At 39.3% G+C, this 20,063-nt stretch overlaps 1 protein-coding gene and 1 long non-coding RNA gene across 8 annotated transcripts; one reads left to right on the top strand and one right to left on the bottom strand.

The window, feature by feature from the left end:
* Positions 1 to 355: 355 nt before the first annotated feature.
* Positions 356 to 13,735, top strand: LOC125881002 (uncharacterized). 6 transcript variants are annotated; one of them, XM_049563907.1, is made up of 12 exons: positions 356 to 544; positions 5,242 to 5,454; positions 6,361 to 6,596; positions 9,224 to 9,339; positions 9,540 to 9,673; positions 9,804 to 10,025; positions 10,412 to 10,498; positions 10,918 to 11,171; positions 11,338 to 11,466; positions 11,711 to 11,851; positions 12,121 to 12,235; positions 12,512 to 13,735. In XM_049563907.1, the coding sequence occupies exons 4-12, from the start codon at positions 9,266 to 9,268 to the stop codon at positions 12,739 to 12,741; spliced, it is 1,386 nt and encodes a 461-aa protein (XP_049419864.1). In that variant the 5' UTR covers positions 356 to 544; positions 5,242 to 5,454; positions 6,361 to 6,596; positions 9,224 to 9,265; the 3' UTR covers positions 12,742 to 13,735. The 6 variants fall into 6 exon arrangements, with proteins under 6 accessions (XP_049419864.1, XP_049419865.1, XP_049419861.1 ...); XM_049563908.1 differs by having other exon boundaries at positions 9,540 to 9,688; positions 11,338 to 11,379; XM_049563904.1 differs by having other exon boundaries at positions 9,540 to 9,688.
* Positions 13,736 to 14,060: 325 nt separating this feature from the next.
* LOC125881031 (uncharacterized) lies at positions 14,061 to 19,392 on the bottom strand. Of its 2 annotated transcripts, none has more exons than XR_007448183.1 (4): positions 19,048 to 19,392; positions 16,689 to 16,822; positions 15,176 to 15,437; positions 14,061 to 14,873 (listed from the first exon to the last, which is right to left on the bottom strand). It is a non-coding gene; the product is annotated as an uncharacterized LOC125881031 (long non-coding RNA). The 2 variants fall into 2 exon arrangements; XR_007448184.1 differs by lacking the exon at positions 19,048 to 19,392 and adding an exon at positions 18,196 to 18,441.
* Positions 19,393 to 20,063: the final 671 nt, after the last annotated feature.

Genomic DNA, 20,063 nt, shown 5'->3' with positions numbered 1-20,063 from the left:
TTACAGAAATGCTTTTTCATTTCAAGAATGTGGCTGCATTATTTGACTCATAAATAAAATTAATAATCAATCAGCCTATTTGCATTTGCATTTTCTTCTTCAAGACTGCACATTTTATGCCATAATCAAAAAGAAAACAAAAAGGACATTGCTATTTCATTTTCGTGGTCTGCCCTGCAAAATAGTGACCATAATTCGAAAACGACTTAGCAATCTGAGCGGTGCAGGAGAGTGACGTCAGGAGCCGCTCTTCTTCAGCTCCGTGCTGACCGTGCTACCCATACCCATCTAATACGGTAGGGGGCAGTGTGCACTTGGACACATCACAGATCAGCAACTTCATCAACTTGAAGAAAGAGAAAGGAAGAATCGTGTGAAAGTGAAAAGCATGGTGCAGCGGAAACCATGGCTAAAACCGTGGCAGAGCTGCTGAGGGAGGCCGCAGCTGCTTTGGAACAGCATCAAGTTCAGCCGCAAACAGCAGTTTCCAACTCAAGTCTTTCTTCAACACCTTCTGCTCCTGAGCGCCGTAACAGTGTTCGAGGTAAGATTTTAACAAGAAAAGCTAGCAAAATAACATGCAGTTGTTGGATCGATTTATTATGATGTCGTTACAGCATGAGATTCACTGTTGTTGAGCGTTAGGGCCCGCCAGGCAAGCATCAGTGATTAGTTTTTTTTACTGACGTTACAGTTACAGTGGGTTAGAAAGTTCAAACTAACTATTTATCTGTTTAAACAACTAACTTAAACGTCAACAACAGCAGGTCTGACATCAGTGTGGCCCGTTTAATTAGGCATTGGCACCAAGTTCCGTTAGCATCACTGAAGTCACAATAACCACAGTAAAGCACACCCTCGAGTGTAATAATGCCATTATACAACAACCACTAATAAAAATCGAATACATAATCAAAACTTATCCATAATGTGGAGCAATACGCTCTCAAAATATAAAATATTTTTGCTAGTGTTCTGTCTGTTTCAATGGAAATACATGAGGTCTGACGTTAACTAGTGCTGGGGGGTATTCCAGAAAGCGGGTTATGTGAAAACTCAGAGTAGTAAAATAATTTTTCATGGACTGTTCATTGAGTTACGGAGTTAATACGTCTGCTGACTTGACAGTCATTTAAGCTAGTAGCAGCAGGTGCCGTGTCTCTCAGTTTGAGCTTATACTTTGTAGACAAAGACTGAATGACTAAATAAATACCACACAGTCCAGCAACTTTTTCGGGGGAAGCCCTGTGACATTGACACGTTAAATAATTACGTACAAAGCTGCCTTGGTTTGATTCTAACCCATAAAATATGGTTGTCAAATATTGAATCTGCTGCATCGTGAAATTAATAAATTATGCACAGCCAAGCCCGTCGACGGGGGGGGGGGGCAACCGGGTATGTTGTCCCGGGCCTCAGGACCATAGGGGCCCCTGAATGACCCTTAATTTATTTTACTTTACATTCACATATTTCTTTTTAATTAAATCATTGCCTGATTAATTAAATATTATTTTCTACTCAACATATACTTAAAAACTTTAACATATTAAATATTTCAAATATATATATTTTCCTTTTTTTGCACCCCCCCCCCCCGATTCGAAGCCCGATTCGAGTCTGTCACCGGCCGCTTGTAGCCTATTGAGCTGCGGTATGACAAGACATGCTGCCCGCGTTGAGCGGAGGAGAGAGAAGGTGATGGGAGATCAGGGAGGTAATGTTAGTCTGTGGGGAGCAGGTGCGCGAGGGTGAACAGACTCGGGTCCGGCGGCGGGATTTATCTTGGGTTTACAACCCACTGTGTATTATAGCAAACGCTAATACGAATCCATCACTGAAACAGCACAAACGAGCAGCAGTGGAACAGCAGAGGAGCCGGTCAGGGAGAGACAGGGAGCTGTCAGGCAGCCCACAGTCAGAGCTGAGGAGGGGCGGTCCTGGTCCCACTCAGCGCAGCAGCCGCAGATCGGTAGGGAGAATGTGTCAGTCAGAGTCTGCATTCATCATGAATGCTGTTGTTGTTGTTGTTGTTGTTGTTGTATTAGTAGTAATGAAGGCCTATCTTTTACAGAGAATGATGAAAATGATGTAAGGCTATGTATGGAGCCAGAGGGAAAGCCGGCTATGGAGAGAGAGGAGTCCAGGGAGAGGAGTGAACCTCAATTTGAGGCAGCAATGACAGAAAATGAAGAAAGGACTGATGAGGGAGCTGGCATGTCTCCAGACTTTAGGGACCCTGGCCTATGGCCTACTGTCATGACCGACTCAGACAGGACAAGTGTAGTACGTGCTTTAGCAGATAGACCACCTTTTCCAAAGGAGGCTATGCCCACAGATGTAGATGGTAAGACTTTCCCAAATTATTTATGTTATGCTTCGTCCCATAATGGCAGAGAGAAAATTGAAAGGGACTGGCTAATATACAGTCACTCCAAACAGGCTCTGTTTTGTCTACCATGCATATTATTTTCATTTGAACAAGATCAGGGCAAACGCTCAACAAGTGCTCTAAATTCTACTGAGGGGATGAAAATATGCAACATAAGATACAAAAAACTTTATGAAAGGTTTCCAGAACACGAGAGGAACAGTGCACACAAATATTGTTACTGGAAATGGAAGAACCTGCAACACAGTGTCTTGAAAGCCTCAGGGATTGACAACAAACAACAGCAAAAAATGGAAGATGAGATACAAAAAAACAAAGCATTACTAAAGAGACTGTTAGATGTAACACTTCATTTGGCTTCCAGAAATCTGCCATTTAGAGGTGAAACAGCAGTATTGGATAAACCAGACAATGGGCATTTTCTTGGACTGATTGAACTGTTGTCAAAATATGACAATATCCTACATGAGCATTTACAAAAGATTAGAGAACAGCGAGAACAGGGAAAACGATTGCAAGCACACTACCTTTCACCCGAAAGTCAAAATGAACTTATTGAGCTCTGCGGTAAACGTGTTCTAAATACCATTTTAAAAGAAAGGCAGGATTCAGCCTATTTCTCTATAATATGTGATGCCACACCAGATGTCTCTAATTTGGAGCAAAATGTGTTGTTACTCAGATATGTACATCAGAGTCCAACTGAGGGGTGGAAAATAAAGGAAAGATTCCTCAAATTTAGAGACTTTAACAACAAGACAGGAGAAGAGATAGCATCAATGATTGAAGAAACACTGCATGAACACAACATAGATCTAGGCGACTGCCGAGGTCAGTGTTATGACAACGGAGCCAATATGGCTGGAAAAGTAAAAGGGGTACAAGCACACATCAAACAAAAGAACCCTACAGCCACATTTTCCCCATGTGCATCACACACATTAAACCTCGTTGGAGTTCATGCAGCCCAGGCCAGTCCAGAAATAAATATATTTTTTGGATATGTTAATGAACTGTATAAACTCTTTAGTGGCAGTCCTCAGCGATGGGAAGTTTTGATGAAAGTTTTACACTGCTCTTTGCACAAGTTGTCAGATACACGCTGGAGTGCACGCATAGAGGCAGTGCGCCCCCTGGCAAAGCATTTGCCAGATGTCCTCAAAGCTTTGGAAATGCTCATTTCACAAGGTAACCTAACAAGTGAAGCAAAAGCTCAGGCCCATGGTTTAAAAACCTACTTTGAGTCTTTTGATGCAGTGGTGCTACTAACATTTTGGGTTAAAGTGTTAGGCTGTATTGAAGACAGGAATCTTGCAAGCCAGTCTTCTTCTTTGTCCCTTGAAGTTCAAGTTGCTAACATAAAAGAACTTGAAAACGAGATGGCATGTATGCGTGCTTCCTGGGACCATTTGCTGACAGAGGCTACTGCTGTTGCTTCTGCTATAGGCATCACACCAACATTTAAAAGGAAACAGAGAAAGAGGAAGCCTTTTTTTGATGAGACTGTAGATGGAGGAATATCTGAGGAGACCCCAGAGACACACTTCAGAGATAAAGTGTTTTATTGTGTATTAGACACTATTGTATCTCAGCTAAGTATGAGATTTACATCAATCAAGATGATTTGTGAGGAATTTTCCGTACTCTGGAGATTCCAGAAAATGACCACTGAAAGCATCAAATCAGCATGCACAAAACTGTCAGAAAAATACAAAAAAGACTTTTCAGAGTCACTTGAAGACCAGGTTTGTCACCTGAAAAAAATATATGCTGCAACATTTGAGGAGGACCTGGGACCACTAGACCTGCTTAATGCCATCTATGGCATGGGTCTACAAAGTATTTATGTTGATCTCTGCACACTGCTACGCATTTTCTTGTCTTTGCCAGTGACTGTAGCTGGAGGAGAGCGAGCCTTCAGCAAAATGAAAATAATAAAAACTACCTACGCTCCACCATGTCACAGGGCAGGCTTAACAACCTAGCCATGCTCTCCATTGAGCGTGAGCTTGCTCAAAAACTGGATTTCACTGATGTTATAAATGACTTTGCTGTCAAAAAATCTAGGCACATCACTGTTTGAGGGCTTGATAACCCCAGGGATGTGGAGGGGGCAAGCATAGGATGTTTAGTTATACTGTTTTGTTGCTTAGCAGGCAGGCATAGCACTCTCAGTTGTATTGTATTGTAGCCTACATGGGACAATAGATGGAAATGGTTTGTTTATATTGTGTCACATCACATTACTGTCTGTTAACTGTCCATCTCAAATTAAATAATTTGAAAATTGACACTGTCATTGCTTGCAAAGCGTTAAAAGTACTGCGTATGTTGTCGTGACAAGCCGGTGGCGAGGGTGGGGTGGGGTGGGGGGCCCTATGATGGTCTCTTGTCCCCGGGCCCCAGCAAGTCTGTTGACAGCCCTGTGCACAGCTAAGATTAACTGATATGATATGGAGTACCTATTGACATCAGTGTGTAATAAGCCTGGCGGCCATAGCTAACAATCTGCAGTCAACAAAGACCCTTGTAAACTTGTATACGTTTCATAGATATATTTACACTACTATTAATTCAGCTTTCAGCATGATCTTGATCATGATAGAAATTAAACTGCATCATGCCATCTTGCTGTTCTGCATTAAATTGTTAAGCAAAAAAATATCCATTGATCAAAGGAATTGTTGGACTGTATGTTTATCTCACCATTTATGTTTGTATGTTTATGTATAACTACACTATATCCTTATTATTTTATTTTTTCATTCTGTTTCTTCTTTTTGAAATATTCAAAATAAAGTTAAATTCAGTTCAATTTATCTTCTGCTTTTTCCCCATATTTCTTCCAGCAGAGGTTTTGAGGCTGTTCAGTCCTTACCCTGCACGAGGTGTACAACGGAAGTCAACCTCACCAGCCATCATGACCAAAAAATTAAAAAAGACCACATACACTCACGTTTTCTTCTGCCTGGCTTAAAGAAAGGACAGTGACGTCCCAACCCCAGCTGAGAAAAGAGTACTTGAAAGGGCAGGTCTAGGGGAAAGGAAAATCACATTCCCAGGTTGGTCTACAAGTATGTATTGCTAAATAAAATGTGTGTATGTTGTATAAAACAAAACCCATGTGTGTTGCCTTCTGTCTGTAATGTGCCATGTGCCTGAAACAAAGTAAACTAAATTAGGACAAAATGAACTAAATGTACACTAGAAAGAAATTAAAGTGTGAATGCCAGAGGGTTACTGACATTTAGACCAGTTGTGAGGCCACAGGTGTGGCCATCTCAGTCAGTAAGACCAATGCCTCAGCTGTGCTACTTAAAATGTCAAAGATTGGTCAGCTAGCTAACTTTAGGGCACCAGAGGAAGTGCGCCAGGCAGCAATGCCATAGCAAGCTAACATCATCCTGTAAAGAGGGTATGTACATGATGTCATAGCATGGAGGAGTCACAGGGTTTACGCCCGCTGAATGGCAGAAAGACAAGAGGCACCATTAGCTTGAATGCCGTGAAAACACAAAAACCACATGTAAAACTGTAAAGAGCTGTTGTGCGATTGACTATACAAATATATTCAACATGAGAGCAGAACTATCTTTTTACAGACTGGTGAAAAATAAAGACAAGCATCACTAAAATTTACAAAAACTGAATGAATAAACATGTACAATGTAAACATTGTACATGCTTACATATTTTAATTTCAAATGTGTTAATAAATGATTGTTCATCTTATTTCTTCTTAAAAAGCGCATCTTATTCACTCAAAGAGAAATGACATCTCAGTCAAACAGGTGCATGTGTAGTAACATGGGTTTTTTTTCTATTAAGCACCTCTGAGAGCAGTACCAGCACTGTGTTATGCTGAGTAGAGCTGTTAGGACTTGTCCATGATGTTGTATTAAAGCACAAATGTTTACATTTTACCTCCAAGCCGGTTATAATACTGTTTTGTTTTGTTTTTTCCTCAGATAAATACTGTGGTGCATCTGACTTTTCCGATCACCTAGAGTTGAACTTTCCACAACTAAAGCACTGTGGTGGGTTTCAACTCCTGCAGAAACGGGGCTCTACAAAGTCCAAGGTCTTGGAAATCATTCCTTGCCCAAAGGATGGGTATACTCCAGAGGGCCTGTGCAACAAAGAACTTGGAGTGGGGGCAGCTGTGATTTACATAAGGCCACTCCAAAAAGATATTGACCTGCAGGTAATAATTTGTTTAGTATTATGTATGTTTAGTAGTATGTACACTCAACAAAAATATAAACGCAACACTTTTGTTTTTGCTCCCATTTTCATGAGCTGAACTCAAAGATCTAAAACATTTTCTATACACACAAAAGACCATTTCTCCTCAAATATTGTTCACAAATCCGTCTAAATCTGTGTTAGTGAGCACTTCTCCTTTGCCGAGATAATCCATCCCACCTCACAGGTGTGGCATATCAAGATGCTGATTAGACAGCATGATTATTGCACAGGTGTGCCTCAGGCTGGCCACAATAAAAGGCCCCTCTGAAATGTGCAGTTTTGCTTTATTGGGGTGGTCTGGGGGGGTCAGAAAACCAGTCAGTATCTGGTGTGACCACCATTTGCCTCACGCAGTGGAACACATCTCCTTCGCATAGAGTTGATGAGGTTGTTGATTGTGGCCTGTGGAATGTTGGTCCACTCCTCTTCAATCAATCAATCAATCAATTTTATTTATAAAGCCCAATATCACAAATCACAATTTGCCTCACAGGGCTTTACAGCATACGACATCCCTCTGTCCTTAAGACCCTCACAGCGGATAAGGAAAAACTCCCCAAAAAAACCCCTTTAACGGGGGAAAAAAAACGGTAGAAACCTCAGGAAGAGCAACTGAGGAGGGATCCCTCTTCCAGGACGGACAGACGTGCAATAGATGTCGTACAGAACAGATCAACATGATAAATTAACAGTAATCCATATGACACAGAGAGAGAGAGAGAGAGAGAGAGAGAGAGAGAGAGAGAGAGAGAGAGAGAGCGAGAGAGAGATATGCAGGTAATGACAGTATCTTACAACAACATTAATGGAAGTAATAATATTATAGTTATAGTTCTGTTACTGCGGTACAATATGTTGAAAGTATGTATTAATACCTGGCAGTATACATGTGTGACAATAATCATATGTGTATAATAACAGAAGAAGTATGACTAATGACTAATGATGGCAGCAGCAGCAGGAGGCATCTGGCGGGACCACGGCAGCAGCACAACCACACACGTCACGCTGTCCAGGCACCGCTGTGATATGAGTTAATCTGAGAGACAGTGGAGCACAAAGGCTCCGGAGAAGAAGCCGAGTTAGTGACATCCAGAATGGCCGGGTTAGCTAGATGCAGTAATAGGATACGAGAGAGAGAGAGAGAGAGAAGGAGAGAAGGGGCCCAGTGTATTATAGAGGGGTCCTCCGGCAGACTAGGCCTAAGTCAGCCTAACTAAGGGCTGGTACAGGACAAGCCTGAGCCAGCCCTAACTATAAGCTTTATCAAAGAGGAAAGTCTTAAGTCTAGTCTTCAATGGCTGTGCGAAGTTGCTGGATATTGGCAGGAACTGGAACACGCTGTCGTATACGCTTATCCAGAGCATCCCAATCATGCTCAATGGGTGACATGTCCGGTGAGTATGCTGGCCATGCAAGAACTGGGACGTTTTCAGCTTCCAGGAATTGTGTACAGATCCTTGCAACATGGGGCCGTGCATTATCATGCTGCAACATGAGGTGATGGTCATGGATGAATGGCACAACAATGGGCCTTAGGATCTCATCACGGTATCTCTGTGCATTCAAAATGCCATCAATAAAATGCACCTATGTTCGTTGTCCATAACATACACCTGCCCATACCATAACCCCACCACCACCATGGGCCACTCGATCCACAACGTTGACATCAGCAAACCGCTCACCCACACGATGCCACACACGCTGTCTGCCATCTGCCCTGAACAGTGAAAACCGGGATTCATCCGTGAAGAGAACACCTCTCCAACATGCCAGACGCCATCGAATGTGAGCATTCGCCCACTCAAGTTGGTTACGACGACGTATTACAGTCAGGTTGAGACCCCGATGAGGACGACAAACATGCAGATTAGCTTCCCTGAGACGGTTTCTGACAGTTTGTGCAGAAATTCTTTGGTTATGTAAACCAATTGTTGCAGCAGCTGTCCGGGTGACTGGTCTCAGACGATCTTGGAGGTGAACATGTTGGACGTGGAGGTCCTGAGCTGGTGTGGTTACACGTGGTCTGCGATTGTGAGGCCGGTTGGATGTACTGCCAAATTGTCTGAAACACCTTTGGAGACGGCTTATGGTAGAGAAATGAACATCTGTGGCATTGTGCTGTGTGATAAAACTGCACATTTCAGAGTGGCCTTTTATTGTGGCCAGCCTAAGGCACACCTGTGCAATAATCATGCTGTCTAATCAGCATCTTGATATGCTACACCTATGAGGTGGGATGGATTATCTCGGCAAAGGAGAAGTGCTCACTAACACAGATTTAGACAGATTTGTGAACAATATTTGAGGGAAATGGTCTTTTGTGTGTATAGAAAATGTTTTAGATCTTTGAGTTCAGCTCATGAAAAATGGGAGCAAAAACAAAAGTGTTGCATTTATATTTTTGTTCAGTGTAGTATTTGATTCTTTAGCGTATGATAGAATATTGGCAAGGAAATCCCCAGCCAGTAACCCTCACAACTGAAATATGTCTGTACAAAATCCACCAAGCTCTAATGTAAAGAAAGATGTTTGATTGCTTGATGCATATTTATGTTACCATTGTCTCATTTATGCTAGGATCCTCCCAGTGTGACACTCACTCCTCAAACATCTGGACCAATGGTGGAATGTGTCTACTGTGCAGAGATATTTAGCTTCTCTGAGATTCAAGGCCACATTGACTGTTGTGAGAAGTGAGACATATTTCTTGTTTATACATGAATTTACATGGTGTAAATCGTGAAGTCCTACATACATTTTATTATCCTAAAACATCAGTTGACACAATTGTTTTTTTATTGTTATTTTATTAGCGTGTCTCACACACTGAACTGTTATGGATTATGTTTTAGATTTCTTCAGTGTATTAACAATTTCCTGCTATCATTCCAAGAAAAAATAATTCAGATTCAACTGCTGAAGAAACCTTTGAGAATCCCCCATCAGGAAGCTCAGAAGAGACCCGGGCAGGAACCTCAGCTGCTGCTAGCTCATCAAGCAACCAACATCCACTTGAAGAAAATCAAAGTAATAGCTCTGAAGGTGCAACTGTCTCATAGTTTATAACCATAAAATAGAAGAAGGAACTTTTAACTGCTGTCATAAAGTCTAAAATGAACTTTTTTTTTTCTTTTTCTTTTTTACCATTTTTGTCCAGTTTTCACTTATAATGACTTTTCAGAGTGGACAACAGAGCCTGATGTTTACAAGGCAGCCAACATGTTTCGACGTCACTTGCTCAACAATGCTGAACTCAAGCCAGAGTTGGTTGCAAGGCTTGATCTCAGATCCACTGAGGAAGATCGTGAAAGGGAGATTCTAACTTTCTACAAAAAACCAGGAATTGACTGGGCAAGCCCATTTTCTGTTATACTGAGTGGTAGGTATCTTTCATTAAATGTGTTTTACTGCAGAATTTGTAACAAGAACAGTGATTGCAACTTAAAACTGAAGTAAATCTTTTAACTAGCTGAATAGGCTTCATGCCCAGCTCCACTACTTCCTTAAATTAAAGCAGCTCCTTTATTTCCTGTCTTACATTACATGTCAAATTGATTAATCCAGATGTGCCTTACTGAAGCAGTCACAACAACCATGATCAGGCACACCTGTATTATCAAATTAAAGTAGCTCCTTTATGAAAAAAAGGAGCTGCTTTAATTTCAGGAAGTAGTTGAGCTGGGAATCAAACCTATTGAAATAGATTTGCCCTTACATTACATACACATTCCTATTAAGTCTACAGAGTAATTCCTTGTATTTCAGGTGATACGGCTGTTGGAGATGGTGTAAAACGGCATTTCCTGTCTATGGTAATGGAAAAAATCCAGTTTGGTTTCGACCTTGACCTCGGTGAGTTTTAACAATTTATTGTATTGTTTTGTTTGTAAAAAAGCATACAATTTTGCCTCAAACAGAAGTAGTGGGGTTAGATTAACTGGCTCTGACTAGTTGTCCCTAAAGCCCTTGTTGGATTTGGAAAGGTTGGTCACCAAAATTGATCTCAAATTGACAACGGAGGGCACACTGTGTCATTGCATAAGCTGTCTTGTACAGATTTTTCACATAATTCTCACAAATAAATATTCTTTAAATGAAAATTGTCTTCTCTCATGTCTATTTTGACTCACCCAAATTCGTTTGTGTGACACTACGTAAAGCATTATCAGAGCTAGATATTTCCTTGAACTGCTATTAAAAAAACTCAGGATAATGCTACTGTCTCACCAGAAATCAGCTTGTATTTGTATCTTTTTTTTTTGGACTCTCAGAGAGCACTGGCAGAACTCTTCTGTTCAATGGGACAGGCGATCACAAGGTCCCATCCACTTCCAGACCCCTGATAGATGGAGACCTTTTCCGAGTAGCTGGACATGCCATAGGACATTCTTTTATTCATGGAGGCCCTCGATTCACTGGACTGAGTCCAGCAATGTTGCAGCAAATTGTTGGAAGTAACGAGGAGTCTGCTGCACTTGAGCTTTCTGACTGCCCTGATACAGATGTTGTTGATGTGGTGTCTATAGTAAGTGTCACTTGAAGTTGTTTTATTTCGTCATGACACTACTTTTTTTAAATTCACTTGAATTGATTATTCCTATGCTATCATGCAAATATGTTTACTTTGTATTTAACATAAAAAACACAGGCCATAAAAGTGATAAACCATTGCCTTACTTTATTAATTGCAGCTTGATAGTCAGAGGGAACTGACCCCACAGGAACGATGCGAGGTGAACAACTTGGCCTTTAGCTGGGATCTTCCTCGCATCAGTAATAACAATAGGAGGTGGTTGGCAGAGAAAATCCTACAGCATGCAGTATGTGAATAATTCTAAATGAAATTAGGTATATGTGAAAAAAGATTTACATGTATTTGCACTTTTTTTTTAATTTCTCCGCCCTTTTATTGGGTAAAAAACATTAAAAGTAGTCCAACCAAAAATAATTATGCTAAGTATATTGTAAAACAAACAGATTCACTAGTGTAATGTTGTCTTATTTTTTTCCACCAACAACTGTATCTAAATTATACTTAAACTCTTTGATAATTTATTTTTGTAGGTCATTGAACGGAGAAGAACACAAATGAAGCAGCTCCGTAGGGGGCTGAAAGACAGCGGTGTTGTCACCATGATTAAAGAGCATCCGGCCCTAGTCGAGGTCCTTTTCCCAAGATCGGCAGAACAAGTGATGGACTCACAGGTAATGAGATTCTCATATGAAACTGCTGACTGTTTACATAAATATCATTATGGTTATTATTGTCATTGTAATTATAAAACTGGAATAAGGCTTTAAGTGTAACATCTTGGAGTTCTATCATTCAGATAACAAGCCTCCATTTTTATATACAATTAAGGTTGCCTTTTCTACCTGTACTTTTCTAAATGTGATAGTTCTTTGCAAAGTAGCTCTACTCTGTTAATATACCCTTTTACTTTATAGTCTTTGAAAATGTTTTTACTTCTTAGACCATCTTGAAAAGGATCATCTGGCCAATGCCAGATAGTGAGGATGAGGATGACCACAGCAACATGGAGGAGACATGCCTGGTCACAGGCTTTTTGAGAGACTACATTGAAAAAGGTCAGATTATAAATGTTATCTCAGAAAAAAATAGATCTGATTTGGAACAATGTACATCTCCTAGAACTGTTGCTAATTATTCACATTGAGTCCATATTTATGGAAACATGTTGGTGAAAAACCACATTTTGTAAACAATGTTTTATTTTACTGTAGAAAGTCCAAGTTTTTAAAATCACTCTACAGTGAAGCAGTGACTAATGATGTTCGGGTAAACTTCAAAAAGGTATAATGTAGCTTGTTCTTGTGTTTTAAAATATTTGACTGTCTTTGTAGGGTCTTCTCAGGAACTACAACTCCTCCTGAAGTTCTGGACAGGTTGGAGTATACCTCCCCAGCACCTTTATGTTGAAGTATCTCCAGAAATTACTCTGCCAGTCACCTCAACCTGCCTCACAACGCTGAAACTCCCACTGCCAAAGTTACCAGGTATTCAAAGAAAACCTGGAAGCATCTGTGAGATCTACAGAGTTTGGGTTTGGGATGATCTGATTAGAGTGATCTGAGAAACTGTGTCTTTAAAGCAGAGGTAGGCAATAAGAGAAACCGCACTCCCACATTTCCACGCCTGGTTTGTAGTTGTGTTTGTAAAATTTTAGTGATGCTTGTCTTTATTTTTCAGCAGTCTGTAAAAAGATAGTTCTGCTCTCATGTTGAATATATTTGTATAGTCAATCACACAACAGCTCTTTACAGTTTTACATGATGGTTTTTGTGTACTGTATGGCACATGCGCCCATGATGGCACACAAGGTCATTAACATGGGCACACAGAGTAATTCAATAAAAAAAATTTAATATACTTTTTGGGATGGCAAAACATTTTTAATAATAAAATATAACCTAATGGTGAATTAAACGAACAATTTAATTCAAAATAATCTGAGATAATTAATTAGGCTCAAAATACACCATTGTTTTTGACAGCAAGAGAAATTTGGGCTTTTTGTGAAATTTTAAAACCTGACACAAGACATCCAAAAGGTTGCTGACCCCTGCTTTAAAGTTTCAATGGTGTTACTTGTTTAAAATTCATTTCAGACCCCCAGTTGTGAAAGTTGGTGTTTATCTCTTTTTCATACTCTTCAAGTAAATTGCTTTCAGTTATGGAGCACTTAGACATGTTAAGGCATCACTTCAAAGGGACATTTCCCTTTTTTTTGAAGTGGGGTTGTATGAGCTGTAGATTGTTTATTGTTTACAAAAAGCATTTTATCCACCAAAAAAAAGCCTAGCAAAAAAACAAACAAAAACATATTGTTTTAAATGTACATTATGTGATATTTCCACTGCTTAACTTTGCCATCAGACAGAGCTGTCTTTTGGCACTATATTTTCTCTACTACTAATAGGGAAGTTAAGCTGTTGAGAATATATTGTGCCAAAAGACAGAGCTTTCAGTTCATGGCCTGCATTACATGCTGGTTCTTGTGGCTGCTTCAGCAAACCTGGAGTGCTCAGAAGTACCTCATGAGGAACTATCCCCTTAAACCAGTTAATAATGTTGACATTATAATATCATACAGTTAAGGAGTGTGATATTTTATTGACAAATGTTTGTTAAGGTTGTGGAATAAAAACTGAAAAAAAAATTGTTGTGCTTCCTGCTTCCAGAATGCACCTAAAAATGCACTATAACCTTTACAGGTGAACTTAATTTGACCTTCTCTAAACTTTTGAATGAACATGTTCAGTGTTTCAGTACTTATTGCATAACATGCTGTTCTATATCAAGGTGATTAAACACAAAAATCACAAGTGTCTGATACATGAATTGACCACTATATGTTTTGGTTCAGTAACAACTTTTATTTAAACAGTCCTTTTTTCCCCAATTACAGTAGTAGGATGTATAATTAAATTTAAGGCAGACTTGTTTAATATTTGACAATATTTAAACTCTATACAATGTCCAAATCCAAAAGTGGAGCACAACAGGAACTTTTATAACACTATAAAAGTAACAACTCATTTTCACTGATAATGACATTCAAACAAGGGACGGACACTTTATCCTAACCCATCTGCCGCTCTTCTATATTTAAACAGTCCTCTTCATCAAGCTGTTCACATTTTGACATGAGACCAAGACAATCGATCACCAATAATAAGTAGTAGTAGTAATAGTAGTAGTAATTACAAGGCTTCAAGTGGGATGTTCTCAGAGGGAAGTTGCCACTGAGCTTAGAGTCTCACAGTGTCATCAGCAGGTTGTAACAGACAGAGATAGACTGGAAGAGTCTCAGAACGGCAGAGAATGCCCTACTTTCATGATATATCATGTAGCATGAACTTTTTACATTTTCCATAAATTTGACCCAAAAGTTGAATATCTCTAACTTTTTTGGAGTAGTGTGTATGAATGCACCTCTTGGTCCTGCAGCCTCACTCCTATTTATCCAGTCCTGGATAGGAGAAGGGGAGGGGGAGACTGTCACTGCATCAACTGCTGTAGTGTGGCTGTGTAGATGTCCAGTGCATCCAAGAAGGGAACATTGGGGTCAGGTAAGCAAGCCATGTCCTCCTCAGTCACGTGTTGCTGCAGCTGCACTTGGGGTACATCAACTTGTTCCCTTTGACCTCCAAGGTCATCAAAGCCATACGGTCCATCCCAATCAATACCATAGTCTGCCTCCACCTCAACACAAATAAGAGACAATTGGAATTTTAAGATTATTAAACATTTCATAAACTTTGTTGTAACTGTTTCAGAAAACTGAGGCTTTATTTAGATTGTTCAATACAATACAAAACCTATGGCATCTTCAAATTTTTCACTTCAAGATTTCCAATTACAGTTTTAAAAATGTTAAGCTATGCAATCAGTTCTCCTAAGCTAAATATTAAATTTGTGTAATCTAGCCATATCATTTTAGGGTTTCTTAATGTATAATTGAAATGATGGCTCCTAATATGATACACTCAATCGTTTTAACAAACCTCATTGGGATCCTCAAGGTTTCTGAATGATGCCCAAAGTTGGTAAGGAGACTGGCTACCTGCTGTTCTCAGGCTATGACTGTTCCAAGCATCCATGAAGAAGGCCAGTTGCCTCTGTAGTTGAGGCAGAAAAGCCCAGTGGAGTGCAAAAAGATGACTCTCATCATCAGGATTCAACATCCCTTCTCTCTCCAGGTTTCGAAAGAGAACATGGAATGGGTCCAGGACTTGGATGTACACATCTCTCCATAGGTGTTCTATCCTGGAAGGGCAAGTGACATGATAAAGAAAAAAATTACAAACAAAATGAAAAAATGTTTTTGCTTTCAATTATAATTGACAAAATTATAATTTAAATAATTTAAAATTAGAATTGAAGACAAAAAACGATGTTCAAAGAAATGATTGATGTGCATAAAAGCAGTAACTTCAGATAGTCCTGAGTAACAAGCTAATATCCAGCCAGGATTTAGATTGTGACAGACAGTAAAGCTCCGCTGATGAATGAGCTATGGACTGAATAAATGAGGAAATTGAACAGCGTGTCTAACCCTACGCTAGGGCTGGACGATTATGGCAAAAATCAAAATCACGATTAATTGAACTTTTAACCTCGATTACAATTAATGAACGATTATCCCCACCCTTGATGAACAATTATGTTTTTTCACAGTTTCTTTTGTTTTGTATTTTATACTGCCCTCACCTGGATATTTTGTGATATCTTCACACATGAGTATCTTTAGGGAGTGAAAATAATGATGTTTTAAGGTGTGATGCTGAGGTTAATGTCTAGTTTAGGCACAAAACCCACTTGATTAGAACTATGAAAAGATCATGGTTTGGGTTAAAATGATCACTGGAGACAAGTTTTCAAATTCCTTAAAGATATGCAAACTTTACTGTCATGGCAACAGTGAACGCCACGATTAACTGACATGAGCAAGATTAAGTCAATTAAAGTTTCTAAATGTCGGTTTCAACTATTTTTCGATTAATTGCCCAGCCCTACCCTGCAGTTTTATATATGAGGCCCTGGTCTTGGTAGAGTACCTGCCTAAAAAACTAAGTATGAAAATGTGTGATGTCAGAGATAAGCAAACTACACACTATAAAGATTGCTGTATTAAGCTTTATGTCGGTGGTCAGAGGAGAGAAGAATGACAAACGTTCAATTTCAAAGACAAATTACATGAAATATTAACAGCACTTCAAAAATCAATGTTAACACAGGTAATGCTAATTAAGGTAAGATTACATTTATGCCCATCTTATTTAAATAATTCTATTTTTATTTTATTTCCTTACTTTAATTATATCATGTCATCATCTTTTAATCATCCTTGTTAAATAAAGCACATTTAACTACATTTTTGTTAGAAAAGTGCTATACAAATAAAGTTTATAATATTATTATTATTATTACTTAGGTCAAACTGAGAGAACGTGCATTGATTGAGCTTACAGAGAACGTAATGCATTCATATGGGGATAAACTTTATATTAAACTTACTTTGCACTAGCAGTCCCCTGGCATGAAGGAATGACTTCATCATCCTGTATCCTGTGTTAGGGTGACTTTGGTGGATTTCTGCAATGATGGCATCCAGCTCTTCGTCACTCAGTGCAGAATACATGTCAGACATTCTAAACAAACAAAAAAAAAAACAATTTCTGAAATTTAGCTTGTCGAGAGCAAGAAAGATGGTTTGTTAATTTTTTTAATTAACCATTTTCACAGCAGTCATTTTGATGTGAATTTTTTTAGCTTATTGTGTGTGCACGGGTGTTTGCCACTATCATCACATTATGCTGCTCCGTTCACATAGTCAAGGATACATAGGGAAAACGAGTTTCCCAGGGGGATAGTGCATGGAGAACTAAATAAATCATGTCCACATTTTGGTAATGGCAAATTAACAATAAATTTGGCTAAAATGTTATGTATTCATTATTCTTAGAACACAGCTCTCTTGAATACTCAATTCAGAGTATTCAAGAATGAAACCATTCCCCTGTCGGGAGTTATTTCAATAATCATGGCTCACTATACAGTATAGTGAGCCATGATTATAGTATAGACACTATAGACAACTCACTGTGATGTCATAAGGCTTATGACATCACAGTGAGTTGTCTATAGTGATCTACGTTAGTTTTTTTATTTTAAGTGGCAGTAATGTGTTTTCTTATGACAAAGGGTAATAACATTTTTGGCGGTTTTGTGTGTGTTTTGGCGGGTTTTGAACACTTTTTGGTCTGGAAATCATCAGCTGTACCCGGTAGTGACATCGAAATGGCTGCTGTGAATATGGATATTGGCCAAACTGATAAATCCAGGTGTGCCTTACACTACAGCAGTCACATCAACAATGATCAGGCTTTAACTCTGGCACAAAGCATCAAATGGCAACAAATATGTTTAGTAGTTAACACGGTCCCTTTACAAATAATCAGTGTTGGATAAGGGTTACTTTAAAAGTAATCAAAGTACGTTACTGTGTTACTTTTTAAAAAAGTAACCAGTTACTTTGCTGCGTTACTCCCTGAGAAAAGTAACTCAATTACTTTAAAAGTACTTCCAACATTACTCCCTCAGAAAAGTAACTCAAGCACTTTTAAAGTACTTTTGAGTATTCTACATTTCCTATTGGGCAATGGACCACAGGGCACTAAGCCTACATTTTTTTGTCTCCAAAATTAAAGTTATGGACCACTTGCCCTTCACTGAGATCCAGTTCTCCCATCACAACCGTCACTTTGACCAGTAGAAACACACAACGATCTGCTGCCGTAGACAACTGTATGACAACACCACCCCAGCATTTTTAATATTTCCTCTAGGGATGTTACCACACAGAGTAAGAGGGGGAAATGATGGTGTGAAACAGCAGAGGCACTTTGTCAACCCGCTGAGTTAACGTTACTGTCATTAGCATCAAGCTAGCAAACAATGGTACATCCTCACGGTCGGACATAAAGTAATAACATTAACAAATAGCGGCGGGGCTTTTACTCACCACAACTGCAGAGGCTCCCAGCTTCATTTGAAACAGATTACATTATAGACGGTCCGTTATTTATTAATCCCTCTGTGTATTTATATATTTACTTTTTATGAGCTCCGTTGTCTTTGTAAATTTAACATATCGCACCGTCATTTCAAACTCAACACTTGTTTCAAATTAAAAGCCCCTTATTACTTGGCTAGAGAATCCCTCCATTTTCTAAATAGGCTTTTATTCTGAAACATTTGTCAAAACTTCCTGTGGAAGATACAGTAGCTTGACAGTTTACATATGGCGCTTCAAATGTAGCTCCTGCCATCTGCTGACGCTTTTAGGTGACTACAACAACATGTCGGCTGGCACATGAACAAACACAAATAATAGTGAAAGTGATAAAAATAGGACAAGAATAACCTGATGAGATCATACACGCCGTGAAAGACGACCGGGGATAATTGGTGAGTACCAGCGTGTAGCGTGTACCAGGCATAATCCAAGTCCTGAGTCTGAAATATGTCTGTTAGCGAGTCCTACTCCACCTATTTAGACAAGGCAGCATTTCTCCGACCACGTAGCGAGCCACAAGCTCCGTGGCTTCTTTCTTTCAGACTGATAGGTTTAACGTTATCTCTGTTATTAGAACCAAACGACAGCCGTTGCTGTTTCGGAGCTGAAGGACCAGCGTTCTAAAAGTAACGGAAGTAACTGATGTCTTGTTTGAAAATGTACTTAAGTATCTGATTACTCAAACAGCAAACTAACGCGTTTGGTTACTCGTTACTGCAAAAACTAATCAAAGTACTCTTTGTAACGCGTTATACCCAACTCTGCAAATAATAGTAATAAGGAGCCTGTTACCGTTACCTCAATCCGTTGCTTTGCATCCTCCGACGGATGGTCTAGTAGCCTACGCCGAACAGCTCCGCTATTTCCTTCACTTTGAACCCATTTAATAAATAGTTCTCTATGGCCTCGAAAGGGATGTCGATGGCTGGTCGTCCTCGTCCCCTTTGAGGCTGGACAGCATCCAGTTGTTCCAGGACTGAAGAGAGGTTAGTGAAGGCAACCTCATTAACTTCTGAATCTGTGACGGCAGAGTATGCAGCCAAGCTCTCTATGACCTGCTCAACTCGGTCACGGGCATCAGACTCAGATATAATATTAGCATCCACCTGGGCAGCTAATTCTACAAGTGCCTGCACAATCTCAGCGAGCGCCATGATCAGCGCAAGGTCAGCAAGGAGCCGAAGAAGAGCGGCTCCTGACGTCACTCTCCTGCGCCGCTCAGATTTTTTTTTTTTTTTTTTTTTTTTTTTGCACCGCTCAGATTGCTAAGTCGTTTTTGAATTATGGTCACTATTTTGCAGGGCAGACCACGAAAATGAAATAGCAATGTCCTCTTTGTTTTCTTTTTGATTATGGCATAAAATGTGCAGTCTTGAAGAAGAAAATGCAAATGCAAATAGGTTGATTGATTATTAATTTTATTTATGAATCAAATAATGCAGCCACATTCTTGAAATGAAAAAGCATTTCTGTAAATGCATTTTAATTTTCAAATTTTACATTTCAAATTGAATTTTGGTATCTATTTGCTGGGGGATCTTTTGAAAATTAAATCTCAAATGACTTTTTCTTTTTCATTTTAATTAAGTGGAAAGAATGAGCAGTCTTGAAGAAGAAAATGCAAATGCAAATAGGTTGATTGATTATTAATTTTATTTATGAGTCAAATAATGCAGCCACATTCTTAAAATGAAAAAGCATTTCTGCAAATGCATTTTAATTTTCAAATTTTACATTTCAAATTGAATTTTGGTATCTATTTGCTGGGGCATCTTTTGAAAATTAAATCTCAAATGTCTTTTTCTTTTTCATTT

Source organism: Epinephelus fuscoguttatus, linkage group LG20 (assembly GCF_011397635.1).
Source record: "Epinephelus fuscoguttatus linkage group LG20, E.fuscoguttatus.final_Chr_v1".
NCBI classification, from domain to species: domain Eukaryota; kingdom Metazoa; phylum Chordata; class Actinopteri; order Perciformes; family Serranidae; genus Epinephelus; species Epinephelus fuscoguttatus.
The sequence above is the reverse complement of the archived record's forward strand: the minus strand, read 5'-3'. Positions and strand labels throughout refer to the sequence as shown.

Coding starts and splice junctions, on each gene's coding strand:
- LOC125881002 (XM_049563904.1), top strand. CDS start 9,266: ATGGTGGAATGTGTCTACTGTGCAGAGATATTTAGCTTCTCTGAGATT. Junction 10,026..10,411: donor ATTTTCTGTTATACTGAGTG/GTAGGTATCTTT, acceptor CTTGTATTTCAG/GTGATACGGCTGTTGGAGAT. Junction 11,172..11,337: donor TTGTTGATGTGGTGTCTATA/GTAAGTGTCACT, acceptor TATTAATTGCAG/CTTGATAGTCAGAGGGAACT.